General features: G+C 42.1%; 1 protein-coding gene across 1 annotated transcript in view; it reads right to left on the reverse strand.

Moving 5' to 3' along the window:
• The window catches only part of Adat2 (adenosine deaminase, tRNA specific 2), a 22662-nt gene extending 4445 nt beyond the window's left edge, over nucleotides 1–18217 (reverse strand). The window contains exons 1-3 of the mRNA XM_004628585.2: nucleotides 18096–18217; nucleotides 3337–3441; nucleotides 1099–1249 (exon numbers count right to left, since the gene is read on the reverse strand). Of these exons, the coding sequence (XP_004628642.1) occupies nucleotides 1099–1249; nucleotides 3337–3441; nucleotides 18096–18191 (352 nt within the window). The 5' untranslated portion in view covers nucleotides 18192–18217. The remainder of the gene's footprint in view (nucleotides 1–1098; nucleotides 1250–3336; nucleotides 3442–18095) is intronic.
• Between the last annotated feature and the right edge of the window lie 68 nt (nucleotides 18218–18285).

An 18285-nucleotide genomic window follows, 5' to 3' on the forward strand; every position in this document is an offset into this window, starting at 1 on the left:
TGGCCACACACACACACACACATACACACACACAATAAATAAATGTAATAAATAAAAAAAATTAAAAAAAAAATCATACAGTCCAGGTACACAAAAGGAAAGAGGTCTATAGTATTTGGAAATTAACCCCAAACAGCTGCACACAGAACAAAAGCTGGGTGTGTGACTACTTAATGCTCACAGCCCCCTGATCTTCCTGAATCACTTTTTCAGAGCCATTAGAGAATGGGAGCCAGACAGGAGGAAGAAATCAAAAGCGGGGATTTTTACCTTTTGGAATTAACAGATTGCTCCCTGTTCTCACCCCACTTAAAACGTAACCTGTTCTATGGTACAAAACAGAACATATCTAAGGAACCCCACAGATAGGAGGAGGAAACTGTAGGTTGCCAATAACTCTAGAGCATACTTTTTACTATATTCAAAAATATCATTTTTTTATTTGTTCATTTATAGTTTAAATATGCATTAAGTTACAAATATGGAGTTTAAAATCATCTTTAGAGTACAACCAGGGTTTTTGTTGCTTATTCTTTGTAAGACACAATCTGAAGAACTATTAACTTCATTAATTTGTCACTTATGTACAATGATACCATAACGAATGTCTTTAAGGTATATACTGTGAACTTACATTTTTTAATACTTTGTGACAGGTATTTGTAGAAAAAACAAACACAAAAGTTTAAATCACCCATAAACCATCATCCAAAGTCGAAATTTAAGTACATATTTTTGAGAACTACTCTTGTATTTTACTTTAACTTAATTTTATGATTTGCTCTTATATATCAGTTTAGTTTGAAGTTTTTCTTTCCTTAGCTTATTGAACAATTCCATGCTTATTGACCTAAGAAGAAATGGCAATTTTATTATGTAAAATCTTTCCGTTTTTGGTCAAGATCTCTTTTATAATGTGATTCCTAAGACTGTTTTCATATAGTAGAAAACTGCTGGGTGTCATTCAGTGGTGGGGAGTGCACTCAGTGTGTGTGGCAAGGCCCTGGACTCAGTACCACAGCCAAAAAAAGAAAAGAGAGCATGCTATACATCTGCCCAGTTTCCGGGTCGCAGGAAAGGTCCACAGTCAAAGGATACTCATCAGGCGGAGAGCAGCCGCACACATAATGCATGGCTCCACGGTGACATACAACACGGTGTGCTCAAAGACTGAGGAAGGACTCTGGTCATTTTGGTGACACCAGTCTAGGACCTGGTCGATGGCCACCATTTCTGCATGTCGAGTGGCCTTAAAAGAGAGGCACTTACATTGATTGTTGGCCTCATATAACTGACATTTTACAAATATACAAACATAATATATTTACAAACATACATAAATATATATATATATACAAGCATAAGTATATTCATCTTGATGAATAAGGTTTTAGGAGGTCCTTGTCACTTGGCAGGCTACTCCCCAGTTCGAGTATCACCCACAGAAGCTCACCCACAGAAGACTGCCACTCCAAGACTGTATAAATACTACTTCTATTTTTAGTTAAGTTTCTAAGGTGTTCACAGGAAACTTTCAGTTAAAATGCCATAAAGAAGATAAGTCTGAAAAACAGAAGATATCTAGGGTTTCTGAATATTTTAGAGGAAGCTTGAAATTTTCATAAGCTTGTGCTCTAATTTCAAATATATTTTCAAGGCTGTCACTGACCTCACTCTAAGCAAACTATGTTTAGTTTACTGGGGGATGAATGCTTTTTATATGCTGGCAAACTCTAGAGAAGCAGAGAGTTGGTGTGCTAGTCTTGGGTACCTCATGGAAGTCAGTACCCCAGGGGAGAAATCACACAACATGTGAAATCAACCACACTGAAATCTGAGGGGCCAGTGAGATGGCTCAATAGAATAAGTACTTCCCTGGCAAGCGCAAGGGCCTGAGTTCAATCCCTGGTTCGGCAAAAAAAAAAAAATTGAATCTCCACAAAAAACAAACGAATTAAAAAAACACAAAGAAAGGGGCTGGGGAGACAGCTCAGTAGAATAAGGGCCTGCCTGGCAAGCATAAGATCCTGGGTTCAATCCCTGGTACTACTAAATAAATAAATAAATTAAATTAAATTTGAATCCTGACAGGGACAACAATAATTATGAGGTGCTGGGCATATTATCTAACTCTTTGAACTCTTGTTTTCCCATATGCAAAATGAGATGCCCTGGGATTTCCCCCTCTACACCTCAAGACAACTGGAATTAGGCAAAACAGTGCTACACAATGCTGCTACCTGTCCTCCCTGTCCCATCTTTTATGCAACAATTGCTTATAATACCCATTATAGCGGCATTACTCAATAATTTACACTGAGCAGTAATTATATATAAGTCACTGTGCTAAAGAAATTCTGGGTAGGATGAAAAGTTTCTGCCCTCTGCAAACAAAAAAGAAAGAAAAAAACTGGTGCAGTCAACAGAGAGGTTCTGATTTACCTATTGCTTTGGTTTAGATCTAAGATGTCCCCCCAAAGCCTCAGGTGTTTGGAAGCTGACAGGCTCATGTACTCATCGGTGGGGCTGTCCGCTGAGTTCAATGAGGGATGGTGCTGTTAGGAGGTGGGGCCTGGCTGGAAGACAGGTCCCCATGGCTCAACCAGGAAAGCTGCAGTCCTGTCCCCAGCTCCCCTTCTCTTCCTGCTTCCTAACAGCCACGAGTTGGGAGAGCTTTCCTCTGCCAGGGCCTTCTACTGCTCCATTTCTGCCCTGGAGTCTGCTGACGGAAATTGAAACTGAGCCAAAATAAAGTTCAGCCCTCTTGGGCAGTGGGTGTCAGTATTTTAAGGTTACTGATTCACATGTGATCTAAGGAGTGATGTAAAAAGTGATACCACTGTGGCCCAAGAAGCCATATGACAGCAGAGCTGGTGGGGGTGGGAAGGTTCAAAAATCAGACTTAGAAACTTAGGGAAGAAGTGTCAGAGAAGGGGTGCCAGGCCTGGCTGCACACTGAAACCCACTGGAGAGCTTACAAAAGGAAAGTTTCCCTAAGCTGACTGCCCATTAAGCTTCAGATTCACAACTCCTCCATCATATCTTCTGGTAGCTCTCAGTAAACAACTGCAGAACTGTATCACCTCAGTCAACCGCGTTTACTGCTAAAGAGCAGGTATCCTACAAAGAATTATTCACTACAGTTCAACAGGTTCATTAAGTTTTTCTAAAGTTTCCATATCTAAAAAAATTATTCTTTCACTGTTATAATCAGAGCGAAACAGCATTAAAGAACATGGCACCACATTCAGCCTCATCTTGCTAACTTCCCTCAGTGCACTCTGTCCCCACCATTCTCTACCAAGGGTTTGCAATCGTGTGGTTCAACGCCCATACATTTTTTGTTTCATTAACTTCATTTCTTCCCTTCCCCACGACTTCATTGTTATAAACCATAAGGCAGCCAACAGGAACTTCAGTGTTTCTGAGGGCTTCTTTGGCCTGAAAGACAAAGCAGAAAATCTGAGATGTAATGCTCAGTACTTGAAAAGGCCATAGAAAAGAAACAGATGCAGCATGAACAGGGTATTCATGAGAATCATGAGCAAAGAAAGATGGCTGTGTCTTTTCTCAAATCTAGTTCCATCCCAGTAGTTAGCCTCTACATTCTCCATGGTGCACTGGAGTGAAGTTCCTCCACGGGGTCCTGAGTTTCTGGCGTCTTCTCACTGGAAGGATGATCACTGGTCATCACTCTTAAATGCCAGGGCCCCTCCTCTCAGAGACAATATACATATTTACAAAGAGGTATGAAAAAAAATCATATTGCAAAATCTTTCATGAGAACTTTCTTTTTGTTTGTTTTGCAGTACCTGGGATTGAACTCTTTCAATTGTTAATAGTCCACTTTCTTAATTTCTTTCTTCTTTAAAATTAGGGAAATAGGGGGCCGGGGAGATGGCTCAGTGGAATAAGTGCTTCCCTGGCAAGTGCAAGGGCCTGAGTTCAAACCCCAGTTCTGCAAAAATAAATAAATAAATAAATAAAATTAGGGAAATGACTTCCTAGAGTCCCAACAACATAGAGGTGGCCAGAAGGGATGTCATCCTGTCCCATAATTTCCACTGAAAATGAGACAATAAAAATTTAAATTCACTGTAGGTAAAAACAGCACAACTACTTTGGAAGTTTCTTTAACAAGTAAATACACATATAGTCTATGATGCACAGTTGAACAGAGCCACATAGACACAAGCACACAAAGAGGTGATGAAATTTTAATAAGCTTTGTGGAGTGTATCAGTGTTTTTCTGCCTTTGATATTGCACTACAGTCACGCAAGATGCTACCACAGAAGAAACTAGATACGTGTAATCTTTGTACGTTATTTTTTTGCAACTTCCTGTGAATTTAAAATCATTTAAAAACTAATAGGGCTGGGGAGATGGCTCAGTGGAATAAGCGCTCCTCTGGCAAGCACCAGGGCCTGAGTTCAATCCCCAGTTCCGCAAAATAAAATAAAATAAAATTAAAATAAAAACTAATAGTTAATAAATTAAGTACAGGTAGAATAAATGAAAGACTTTGCACAGGAATTAAGATGAAATGTCAGGTCAGGCATGGTGGTATGATAACAGCACTCTAGGAGGCAGAGAAAGCAGGATTGCAAGTGAGAGTCATCTCAAAATTTAAAAAATAAAGAAGAGAGCTGGAGGTGTAACTCAGGGTGAAGTCCCTGAGTTCAAGCCCATATCTAATAAATAAATAAATAAATGCAAGCCTGCTCAGGAATGAGGCAAGCGGGAGTGCTTGGTGTCACAGAGACCTCAGGAGAAGTGAGGCCGGGGGCAGGGGAAGCAGTGTGCCAAATATGGCCACACAGAGGGGACTCAAGGGGAGCAATGGGAAAGAGAACCAGGGGCTGAAAGTGACTTGGCTATGGGTTAAATTTTTGGCTTCTAACAATTTTTTCCCCAAAAATACTCAAGACGCAACACCTCAAGTATTATGAATCTGGGAGTCTGAAAATACATGACATGTTTTAATAAAAAAAACTTCAAGTAAGATATATTGCTATTAAGCCCCCTCTAGATACTCCACTTACTCAGAACACACTTATCCCATCAATCTTGGTTCAAGCCAGATTTAAAGAAAAGAAAGACCCACTTCATTCAGTTGCATCTCCCGATTTCCAACACTCCTCCTGCCTCCATGTCAAGGCTGATCTTTTTCTTAGGACTGCAGAGAAGCTCAAGCACAATGGTTTGAGATGGGTGCAGTAGCTCTGAATGAATACAGCCTGTCCTTTATGGAAGAGACCAAAGCTCAGGCATTACCTGAAATGGTTACTAGTTTTATTCAAATTAACAAATTATCAACTTTCAAAATGGAAGTACTACAAAAACTCTTCCTTGCAGCCTAAACATTGGTCTCCATCTTGCTTTTAAATGCCATTTGGGGCTGGGGAGATAGCTTGACAGTCTAAGTGCCTGCCTGGCAAGCACAAGGACCCAGGTTTAATCCCTGGTACTGCATGTTGCACTGGCCTCAGAACTTTGGGAGCACTGTGCCAGCCATCAAAACAGGGAATGGTGGTGCACACCTGTAATTCCAGAGCTGGAGAAGCTGACACTGGAAGATTATCACAAGTCTGAGCTCCGTAGCAAGACCCTAAATAAGTAATTAAAATGTTAAAAAAAAAAAATTAAATGCAATTTGGTTTTTGCTCCAGGTAGATTCTGCCCAGTGGCAAATAAAGAAAGCTCCTGTAAGAAAGAATGGTATATTTTTACTGTTTTCTATAAACATAATACCTCTAGAAACTACTTTCTAGCAATGTCATGAAAATGGGTGAGGGGCAGAAGATCATGACTTATAGACCTTTGATGAATTCCCAAAGAAGTATTTCCAAATTAGGACAAAAATGAGGGTGGGACAGGGAACCAAGTAACCTGGAAGATCTCTTTAGGCAGACTATGACAACATATAAAACATTAAACTGTTCAACAACTGCTGCTACAAATTATGCTCTGACGCTCTCTTTTTCCTCCTGCAACTTTTAAATTACTCCAGCCTCCCACCAAACTTGCCTCCGACAGACCCGTTATTCTAGTTCTGTGGTTCTCATCTTTTCTGGAAGCAAAATCCTGTTTGCAAATCTGATGATGAAAGTTATGAACTCTTACCTAAAAAAGCACATTTATGGGAGATATGATCAAAAATGAAAGTGAATGCTCACTTCTTAAAAGTGAATTTATTCTGATGAAGGACACACGCCCACGAATTCCCTCAAAATGCCCACTCTTGCTTTGGACACATATTTCCCGTCAGCCTTGCTACGTTCTGAAGCAGAGCTGGAAGTTCACTGTTGTGGCATTAGCTGCACTGCTGTGGGTGTCTGAATCAACTCAAAACACTTATCTTTCATGGTCATGTTGACCTGGGGAAGAAGTAGAAGTCTCTGGGTTTCAGGTCAGGTGAAGTACATGAGGACACCCCATGCTCTCATGAGGCTGCGTGTCCGCTGGCTGCATGGCACTTGGCGGAAGCACTTGCAGAACTCCTCATCACACCTCACAAAGTCATGAAAGAAGACTTCCAGAACTGCCTCACAGAGTGAGACGGCAAGAAGGACGGACAAGTGTGCTCAATGGAGGGGAAGGATTCTGAGGATGATTACTGGCAATGTGTCTTTTCCTATGATAACATTTAAATATTCACTGTATATTTTGAGCATATCCCATACATAGAGTATTTTATTAATAGTTTCAAGTTTCACAGAATCACCCTAAAACCTAGCCCCAGGTTAGGAAGCTCTAAATAGGAAGTTGTATTCTAGCTACATAGTACACAAAGTTCCTCATCTCTTTTTACCTGCCAGTTCCTCTGGTCAATCTTTCCTTTCCATCAACCCACATTCCTTTTGTGGAATGCAGAACAAATTCCATCATTTTTCTCAACTAACTTGCTCAGAACCTTGTCAGTGCTTTTAATCTGTGTCTTTCATTGGTCCCTGGATGAGTCATGTATCATGTTTTGTCTATGCATGGTGTGGTAGTTGATAAATTATGTCAACTTGGCTGAATCAGCACCAGCAATTCCAGGCATGGGGACCTCCCCGACCCTGCAGGCAGGCAAGGCCCAACCTGGGGTGCCATTGGTTCCACTCTAAGGCCATGGGCCACCCCAGAGTGACTCAACACAAAAAGTATATGTAAAGAAGTTAAGGAAGGATTTCTGGCCGCCCTGTCCCACTTCCATGGAGAAGTCCCAGGCTTCAGAGGAGCTCCAATCTTCAGTGGAAGTGCCCGTCTTCAGTCAGTGTAGAAGGAAGAGAGAGGTTTGAGGGATGCTGCAGGTGCTGCTGCTCCTCTGCTCTTCACTGTTTGCTGCCAAAAGGAACTGCTGTCATTTACCTGGTAGCCAGCGGAGCATGAACGGAAACCTCCACAAACTGTGAGCTAAATAAACCTTTCCTTCCTTCATTTTGAGTGTCGGGTATTTGTCCCAGCAACACGAGTAAGATATAAGTAAGACACATGGCTTGGTCCAAGAAGGTGAGCACTAGATTCTGCACTTGAGCACTGAGCACAGGGCCTGACACACAGAAAACATTTAATCATAGCACATCTCAGGCCGATGAGACTGCTCAGCAGACTAAGCACCTGCTTGGCAAACATGGGGTCTGCAGTTCGATCCTTGGAACCACATGCCATGCCAGCCCTGCCCCCAGGGCATACTGAGCTGACCACCAAATCCGAACATGGTGGCACATACCTGTTAATCCCAGCCCTGTAGAGGCTGAAAACAGGAGGATCACTATGAGTCGGAGCTGCGTAGTGACACCCTGTACCAAACACGAAATTTAAAAAAAAAAAAATTACTTAGGTAGGAGCAGGGACCAGGGTTCAATCCCCAATATGCCATGCTGGCCCCACCCCTGGAGCACACTGAGATGGTGATTGAGACTGGGCGTGGTAGTGCCCGCCTATAATCCCAGAGCGTGGGAGACTGAAAACAGGAAGATCACTAGGAGTCCAGTCTGTGTAGCAAGACCCTGTAGACCCTGTACTAAATACATTTTTTAAAAAAAGTAATCATAGCACCTCTGTTAAGACAGATGGAGCTTTCTCTTTGCATTTCCCTCAGGTCTAGCACAATATTATAATAAGGGTTCAGAAAATCTGTACTACAGGAAATTATATCTATTAATCACTATTATTACTAAACAAAAGCTATCCAGTTTTTTCCCCTAAGCTTGCAAAGATGTAGTAAAAAAAAAAGTTGTTGCATATACAATGCAGCAGTCTGTCCTTTTTGTTCAGAAATGTAAACATTTCCCTTAGTTGGGTGATGTTCATCACACAATCTTTCAAAGGCTGCAGAGTATTCCTCTATTTGAATATATCAGAATTAGTAAACTAATTCCTATTTTTTCATACTGAGAGATTCAAATTCTTAATATGAACAAGTGAAGAACACCCTATAAGGGCCAGCGAAATATCTCTGTGATCTAAAGTGACTGCTTAGGTAAGCACAGAGACGTGGTTCAATCCCTGGCACCACGTGCCAGGCCAGCCCTGCCCCCAGGATGCACTGAGCCAGCCACAAAAAAAGAACACCCTATATAGTACATCTACTGTTTCCTTGTGATTTTTTTTTTCTGAGAATAACTGTAAAACATAAACAGTTATTTTAAAAAACAAAGTTAGTTAACAATACAATTAGTCAACAAATATGCATGGGCAATTTCCAGAGGAAAAAAATTCAATATCCAATTAGGAAGCTTGATATATAGGGACCAGGTTAATGTGACTGAGCAAGTGAGGAGGATGACATTTGGAAAAGCCGTGAGCAAGGCCATATGGACCTCAGCACAAGTCGGTGGTCACCTGCAGACGGCCCAGCTCAGTCACAGCTGCTTCTCCACCAGCTCTGTAAGTGTGGGGAAAACATTTCCCTCTCTCAGCCTCTGTGTTCCCACATGAAGAGGACACAACGACACCCACATCACAGGCAGCACCGGGCTCAAAGGACATGGCTCACATGAAACACTGCGCATGGCACTGTATGTGGAACGTAAAAGACAATACATGACATGATGGTTAAAACCACCTTTCCCAAATGCTCAGCTCGCCAAAAGAAAACTGTCCTGAATGATAATGATTTTATTAAAAGTAGTAACGTTGATGGAATTAACTAAACTTTGGTAGCCTTACTAAAGAACAACGGAAGTAACAGGGATGTTGCTTCTCACCACACTGCTAAGTGATAATTCTGGGTTGGAGGGAAAAGTAGGTTGGGACATTTTTACAATCCAGTAATTGAACTGTGACCACTGCCAACAGTGGTTTATTTTTATTTTTATTAGCATGTATTTGCCATACATAATGATTATGTTCATGGGGGAGATGGCATAGGCACATACTACATCTTAATTCTTTTTTATCCCCTCTCTCTCCCTCCATCTCTTGACCTCTTTCCTCTTTGTAAAAGACTTATCTCCTTAATGGAGGCTCTCATCTCGATGGAAATGTCCTCTGATGTGTGGTCTCCAGTAACAGTAGTTAGTGGTTATAGGTAACTACTGAGTACTAGAAGTAAGTCTCACACAACTGAAGAACTGAACTTTATTTCACTTTAAATTTAAAAAGCAAATATGGAGTTAGTGGCTAGTATATTGAGCAGGATAGTTGTAGACAATATAGCAATATCCTTACAGCTTTAAAACACATGCACCCGCACGCACATCCTTGGTCTCAGTTTTGATATTCATTCTAATTGTAAAGAAAGTTCATGGGCTGAGGCTGAGAAGATGATACACTGAAATAAAAGATACTTAAAGCTACAAAAAAAATGTGCTACTAATACAGCAAAAAAGAATATGTAATGCAATTTTTACAAAAGTATACATATACACAGAGCAATCTATAAAAGTGCCCACAACATGTTAGATTCACATTACAATGAGGACCCAGAGTGAGACAAAGGACACATGGATATGTGCCATAAAGCTACATAAGGCACAGGACTGCTACTCCGTCAGCTGAAGCAGTGATGCTCAACACAGTAGCCAATAACCACATGGTGGCTGCTCAAATGGTAACAGCTGACTAACAGGAGGTTAGGTAGTTTTCACATAACTAGTTAAACTGTATTTATTAGGTGCCGGGGAGATGGCTTAGTGGAATAAGTGCTTCCCTGGCAAGCCCTGAGTTCAATCCCTGGATCCACCAAAAAAAAAAAAAAATCTTTGTTTATTGCTTGATTTCTCAGGACTGAATTATTTACATAATTAGAAAAACAAAATATTAAAATACTTCCATCTTTGGAAAAAATAACAAAGGCAAAGGGCAGTATTAGGCCAAAGGCTAACAAGCTCATTTTTAAGGCTATTATATCTATGTAGTCAAATGTAGTCAAACTCCCCTGTAGAAAGGGCACCAGAGTTCAGCTCAAATCAACCACCCTTCTCAATGCACCCTGACTATCATGGACATTATAATGTTTTATCTCTTGTTAATTTAACAGGTAACAAATTGTATCTTTTTAGTTGGAATTTTATTGCTAATAAAATGGTGTATGTATTCACTTGTCAGCTACTTGTCATTTCTTTAATATCCTGTTCACATCCTCTGAGATTTCATGTATTTTTCTTTTTACTTTGGAAAGTATTTGTATTTTACATAAACTATACATCATATACATTTCCATAAGTTATACATTAAAATTACCAAACTTGTCCTTCTATATATATATGTTGCAAATATTTTCCTTATTTGTCACTAGCTTTGTTACTTTGCAGTTTCTTTTCAGATGTTTTCCATGTCTATATAATGAAAACCTAATGATTTTTAAACAGAGAGATGTTTTCCATGTCTATATAATGAAAACCTAATGATTTTCTGTCATGTTTTCTGTCCTTTGGTGGTATACTTTATTATTATAGTTATTGTTGTTACTTTGTTTTGTTTTGTATTTTTGAAAGTGTTTCACTGTGTAGTTGAGGCTGGTCTTATGTATGCCAGGCTGGCCTCAAACTCATGGAGATCCTCCTGCCAGTCTCCCAGGTACTAGAATTACAAGCATATGACACTCTGCCGGACTTTGGTGATATATTTTAATGAGTCCCTCTCCGTTCTAATACTATAAAAATACCATTTATTTACATTTAATTAGCTCATCGTTTAACTCCTATAAGCCACAAGATAGATAGATATTAGTCTCATATACAGATACAAACAAGGCAAGCTGTCAAGGTTAGTCAGAACACAGCTAACCTATACACTTCCACGTAGAGTATAAAATCATTTGCACCCTGCTTGTTCAATGTTAAAAATCATAGGCTTCCTGGTTTCCACTGTTATGTTTCACACTGAAATGACAGCTGTGGTTTTTCATTGTTCTGAACTATTTCTATAAGCAGTGGTAGTATTTGGGTCATGGGATACACAGGCTAAGCTGCATTCCAAAAGTGTTGAACCTGTGGTAGGGATTTACTGACTTCTGCAATCTCATTAACGTTAGATGACACTTTTCAAAAGCCATATTTCAAGCTTTCTAAAGAACTGCTTTCCTTCCTTTCTACAACACGGGCATATGGGCTGTCATGGTTTATACCTAGCTGTCCCCCCAAAGCCTCCTTCATGCCTAGGCGGGGCTCTGGGAAGGTAATTGGATCACAGGGGCACGATACTCAGCAGTGGATTCACCCACTGACGGGTGTGTAGCAAATGTGGTGTTGGGAGGTGAAGGCTGGTGGGAGGAGGTGGTCACTGGGGCATGGCCGGGCAGGCCCATTGCCTCCTGACCCTTTGCTCCTCACAGGCTACCCCTCTGCTTCGCTCTGCCAGACCTCGAGCAGTTTCTTGTCGCCGCTATGGACTGAAACCTTCACAAACTAAGCCAAAATAAACCTCTCCTCTTTTAAACTGCAGCTGTCAGGTGTTGCATCCCAGCAATGAGAAACTCAGTAAGACCCAGCATTTATTTTTTAAAAAAGACAGACGTATCTTAGTGCAGTGATAGCAAACATACGGCATGCATGCCACAGCTGGCTGGCTGTTATCACTGAAAGCTCTAACAGCTTTGCCATCACTGATATACTGCAACCCCTTTACTTTAAACATGAGTATGCAGGAAATCAAACATGAGATGCAGAAACGATATCCGGGCTGTTTTTACCCATCCAGTCCTGTCACGGCCAGCCATTCACCTTATTTGAACTGGGAGGATAAAAATGTCTATCTGCTCGTGTGCTGTGAGACGCTTGTGTCCTCCCATCACACACAGCAGTGGCCACATCCTCCTACATTCTCAGTGCTGAGGGCAGAGTATGCTGCATGCCTGCTGTGCAAGCCACATGCAGGCAGAAGCAGGAGGATCACAAAGGGGAGGCCAGCCTGTGCAACACTGTGAGACCTCATCTTAAAACAAATGCTATACAAATTCAAGGCTGCTTTGCTGCCCCCAGATAATGACACTAGGTATACCCTAGTATCTTAAAATCTTATCAGAAGTAATTCTTCAAATTTAAGTTTCTCTGGGGAACAAAGTACACAAGTTGTGGCAAGAGCTTTCCCTTTTTTTAAAGCCTGAAAGAAACATGCACAGGTCAAAACCAAAAAGGCAGCCACTGAGGACCTCCTTAATTCTACACAGAAGGTGAGCTGTGTAATCACGCTCCTGGGTGTTTATACTCCTCTTAAGAGACAAAGGGCTAGAGCTTCTTACAAATTCTTTGGAATTCAACAATCTCATCTGATAGGATAGAAGGCAAACTGTGGAGTCACATAAGTGATTCAAACCAAATTAAAGGACTTAAGTGTTTAGTCCCTAAATCTAAATAAAGAAGAGTGCAGAAGTGGGTGGATGAAATGCTCTTAAACAGGATTTCAGCATGCTTAAAGGAAAATTAAAATCTATCGAAAGAGGGAACGAAAACATAATTCTGACACACAAAGTATAAATGAGTGACCGGTCATTTTTGAGACCACTAAGAGATGGTGGCATCTCTAAAAATTGCATCTAAGCCAACACCACAAGTGAATACTTTGAGAAAAGCTCATGAAATAAACAAAAGAAATCAAAATTCTCACTTCCCAGCACTAGGTATCATCTGTCTTGTAGCTCTCTCTCCCACAGGAAAATGCAGACATAGATTACTTTGTGCTGTGGTGTGGATCTCAGATGCCCCACAGCCCATGTGCTATAAAGCCCTGGTCCCACGATGGCACTGCAGGGAGTGGAACCTTTCAGAGGGGGACCTGGAGGACAGTCTTTATCATTTCAGATCATTGCCAGACACCCTCCACACCTGCCTCCTCCTCATTCTCTTGCTTCCTGGTCGCAGGCAGTTTTACTACACCACATGCTCTCCACCACTGGCTTTGGTCAGCTCTGCTAGAAACCTAATAGTAATCAGGCCTCTTGGTTATGAACTGGAACCTCTGTGAGCCAAAATCAATCTTTTCTCTCATAAATTATCGCAGGTGTTTGCACAGTGACAGAAAGCTGATTAATACAATATACTATAATATGATATTTAATGTCATTCATCTATTATTTTTCATCCTAGTAATTAAGAAACTGCCTAATGCATTATACTACTGAAATAATTTTGGGGCTGCTACAGTTTGGATAAGTGTCCCCAAAGGCTTATGCATTAAAGGTTTGAGTGCCAGGGTGGTACTACTTACTGGGAGCTTTGGGAGGATGGCCTAGCGGAGGTCCTTAGATTGCTGGAATTTTGCCCTAGAAGGGCACTGTGGAACCTTGGTCGCTCTCTCCTCCCCTCGTGCTCCTTGGCTCATGATACAGGCATTTTGCTCAATCATACACTCCCAGTACGATGTGCTGCCACCCCACAGGTCCAAAAGCAGTGGGGTCAACTAATCATAGACTGGACCCACCCAAAACTGTAAGCCCAATGTGTGAGTTAATTATCTTACCTATTTTATTATAGAAAGCTGACTTGCATAGTTCAGAGAAAGAAAGAAAATTTTAATTTTGAAAACTTTTTGTCTCAACTTGAAGGATTTAATAATATAAAAAGAATTCAAGATGAACAAATACATTGGCACCCGTGGGACCTGTCAGTCCAAATCCAGGTGCAGTGTGAGTGACACCCACTTTCACGCCCTTGGGGACCCTCCCCAATCCTGCAGCCCCCCCATGCCCGCCCAGTGAGAACTTCTGCCACGTTATTGGGACCCCCAAATCTAGCCCTAACCCAGGCCTGGTGAGTGTGCCAGAGAGCTCCCCTTCTCCCTTACTCCCCCTTGTCCCCTTCAGACTCAGCTCTGGGGTGAAACTCTGCAGCTGCAGTCCCTGCAAAGAGAGTAGGGGACAGAACCACCCAGCCAGTCCAGGAGCAGAATATCTTGCCAGAGGGGCACAACAGGTTCACTCCCAAGGGCTGCAGCAGGAAGGAGCTGAGCACAGCAGCCAGACCCAAGTCAGGCACAACTGGATAAATTCAAACTTTGTAGAACTGCACCTGAATTTCAGTTGGTACTAAAGTTATAACTGCACCAAAGCTCTACAACAAAGGTCAGAGGACAGTGCTATACAATATGACAACAAGGAGCAAAATGCAATCTCAGACCCCAAGCCCTCCCATAACAAGTGCAGAGGACACTAGTACAGAACAAATTGGGAATCACACAGCTGAAATCAATGAATCAATAGTCTTTGAAATAAAGAAACAACTGCAGAAAGGTATAGAGGAACTCAGATCGGAAATTTTAAAAAATACATTAAGATTACAAGTTTTGAAATGTATGTGTATACTACTTTTTTAAAAGTATCAGACAGAAGGCTATGCATCTTATAAACTTAATGAAAGAAATAAAATTGGAAATAAGCTCAAAGACTGGGTCATAGTCCAAGAGGTGAAGCAGAGCAGGAGAGGAAAGGGGGATCACAAAAATAAAAAGAATAAAATGTGTTATGTACATGGACCAACTCCCCACACATGAAGAATGTGATCATTATGTACTATTAACATGTACTAATAAAAAATAAAAGGAGGAAAATAAAAAAAAAAAGACATGAGTCAAGAATGAATTGTAGGGCTGGAGAGATGGCTCAGTGGTCTAAAGCACCTACTTGGAACAAACTAAGCTAAGCAAAGCACAGGGACCACGGTTCGATCCCCCAGCACCACATGCCAGCCAGCCACGCCCCCTGGTGGGCTGAGCTGGCCACACACACACACACACACTAAATAAATGTTAAAAAAATTAAAAAAAAAAAAAAGAATGCATTGTATCAAGTTAATAGGTCACAACTAGTGGGGTTTTTTAGAAACATAATAAAAATACCAGGAAAACTGTTCTGAAGAATAAGGATATGTATTCCATTGTAAAACTTTTGTTTAGATCATACCTATATTTATTTTCTGAGTTGAAATATAAAAGTTTTATTTTCACTGGGGACAGTTGTTTAAAAGTACGAGAAGCAAGTTTAAAAGAACACTATATAAGTAAAACAAACTATGATATATGCTCTAATACATCATAGCTTGCAAGACACTGAAAAGCATTTCACAGTAATACTGAATAAATTCAGGGCAAATAATGTGGGGTTATTTAGTAAGAGGGGAATAGAGAAGAACAGAACAAAATTATCCTCAGTAATGAAGCCCCAAAGCCAAGCAGAGTATTCAATACTTGGGGAATGAATGATAAATTATGGAATTAATTAACTATAGAAGACCAGAAGCCAGTAAAGATAGAAGAACATAATTAAAAATATGGATGAAAAAATATTTTTTAAAAAATATTTTATAGGGGCTGGCGAGATGGCTCAGTGGTCTGAAGCACCTACTTGGAACAAGCTTGGCAAAGCACAGAGACTGCGGTTCGATCCCCCAGCACCACATGCCAGCCAGCCCCGCCCCCTGGTGGGCTGAGCTGGCCATATACACACACACACGCACACAATAAATAAATAAATGTTAAAATAAATAAATAAAATAAAATGTTTTAAAAAAAAATATTTTATAGGGCTGTGGACATAACTCAGTGGTCTAAGTGCCTGCCTGGCAAGCATAAGGATTGGGTTCAATCTCCAGTACTGCATGCCACACCAGCCACCAAAACTGGGCAAAGTGGTGCACACCTGTAACCCCAGTGCTAAGGAGGCTGAGACAGGACGTTCACTATGCATTCAAGCTCTGTAGTGAGATCCTGTACCAAATAAATAAATGATTTTTTAAAAACCTTTTATAGTAGTATCAGAGAAATGAAAGTGTATGTACAAAAACCATACACTGTATATGTATATAAATGTATGTATACACAGACTTGCCTTATTTAACAGTCTAACTGGTTAATGACTGTTCTGACTTATGACCCACTTATGCAAGAACGTGAGTGGCACTGTGGCTTTTGGCTAGCTTCTTTAACAGAACAGTACTATAATTTGTGCTGATTGTACTGTACAGAAAAGTACTGTAGTTTTATATTCTGTTGTACATTATAGAACTGCACATAAGAGGTAAATAAAAGCAAAGTTACAAGTTAGTTTTCTTTGAACATTTTTGTTTTGAATATTGTAATGTGCGCACTACATACAATTCCTCGTTTATAACCAATTCAGTTAATGATTGACTTAGTAGCAGGAGGTTAAACAAGGAATGTCTGTGTATCAATATGCATGTATCTGTATGTAAATGCATATATGTCCTTCCTATGCAGTTCTACAATGTATAATGATGAGCTGGTCACCCGGCTGCATACTAGATGGTACTCAAGACTGTACTGAAGCTCACAAGTCCTCTAGGGGGCGCCGTAGTCACAATGACATGAGGCATTACTCAGATGTTTGTAGGGACACATGAGGCAACAAACCCACTGTGATATCAATAGTACAAAAGCACAGCAATACAGTTAGGCACATTACGTAAAATTTGCTATAAATTGCTATGCTACTGGTTTATATCCTTACTGTATTGTAATGGTTGATATACTGTCAACTTGAGAGTTGAAAAGTTGAACTAAGTGACTGAGCAGAGAGCAGGGTCCTCACTTTGTAAATGTCCAGAGCTCGAGGAAGAGGAGGGCAGGGAGATGGGGGGGGCGCATACAATATAAAGAGGAAAAGAGGCTTTCCCCCACCCTTTTGCTCTTCTTCAGAACACAGCTCTGCTGCCTTGAAGTACTGCCCCTGTGCCAGGCCGCTCCAGCTTGGAGCCAGCTGATTATGGATTTGAAACCTCCACAAACTGAGCTAAATAAACCTTTCCCTGTTTCACTTGGTGCTGGGTATTTTGTCTCAGCAACAAGTGGAAAGTAACCAAGACATATATTTTGCATTCAGAGAAAGTTGAGAGGAGAGAACGCTGAAACAACCTCAGGCAGGTCCCTCAGGAGGGACTGCTGAAGAAGCCACTGCTACCAGGCGTGGACAGCTCCATGACAGTTACAGCTCACTGGAACCTTTCTGTGGAAGACGGTGCGTGTTGACCATGGCCCTGTGGAAGCCTAACTCGTGCGTCTTTTGTGTCTTGGCTTTTGTAAAGAAACTTTTAAAAGAAAACATAAAAGTTACAATACGCTAATGTTAACTTATTTAAGAAAACTTTTTTTCTAGAGAGTAGTCTCAGTGTCCAGTGTTTACAAAGTCTGCTGAGCAGGTTCAACAGTGTCCTAGGCCTTGACATTCATTCACTGACTTCCATAGCAAGTGCTCCGGGCCGAAGCTCCATTTAAACATCTTTCATCCCTACCCCGTGTATATGCACCCCGTGAATTCTATGCTGGGACACAGGAAAGCCCCGCGCTGCCCTACGGGGGCGTGCGGCGTCCGCGACAGTCAGCCCCGGGCTGCCGGGTGTGCAGGCCCGCCGCGCAGGCTGCGCCACAGCGCGCAGGACGGCGGGGCGGCCCCCTCGGGTTCGTGCCGGCCCCGAGCCGGGCCCGCGGGGAGGCCGGGGACCGCTGCCGGGGCGCGCCCTCCTCCCGGGGTCCGCCAGAAACCACTGCGGCGACCTCCTTCCCGTCGGCCGGACCACGCCGAGACCCCGAGTGGGGCGGGACGTCCGGCGAGGAGAAAGCCAGCCGGCGACGCGGGCCACGGTCTCCGCGACCGGGCGGGGGATGGGCCGGACGAAGCTTCCGCCCTCGGGCTCCCCTCCCCCGCGGGCTGCTCACCATGCGCATGGCCTCCTCCATCCACTTCGCAGTCTCCTCTGCGGACACCGCGCGCCAGCCGCCCACAGCCGCCGAGGAAGCTGCCTCCGCTTCCATGCCGCCTCCTCAAGGCCCGGACGGAAGAGGCGCGCCGGCGGCGGAACGCTGCACTGGCTGGCCTTCGTTTCCGGGGGGAGGCGAGGGACGGGAC

Source organism: Octodon degus, unplaced genomic scaffold, assembly GCF_000260255.1.
Source record: "Octodon degus isolate 3935 unplaced genomic scaffold, OctDeg1.0 scaffold00024, whole genome shotgun sequence".
In the NCBI taxonomy this organism is placed as follows: Eukaryota; Metazoa; Chordata; class Mammalia; order Rodentia; family Octodontidae; genus Octodon; species Octodon degus.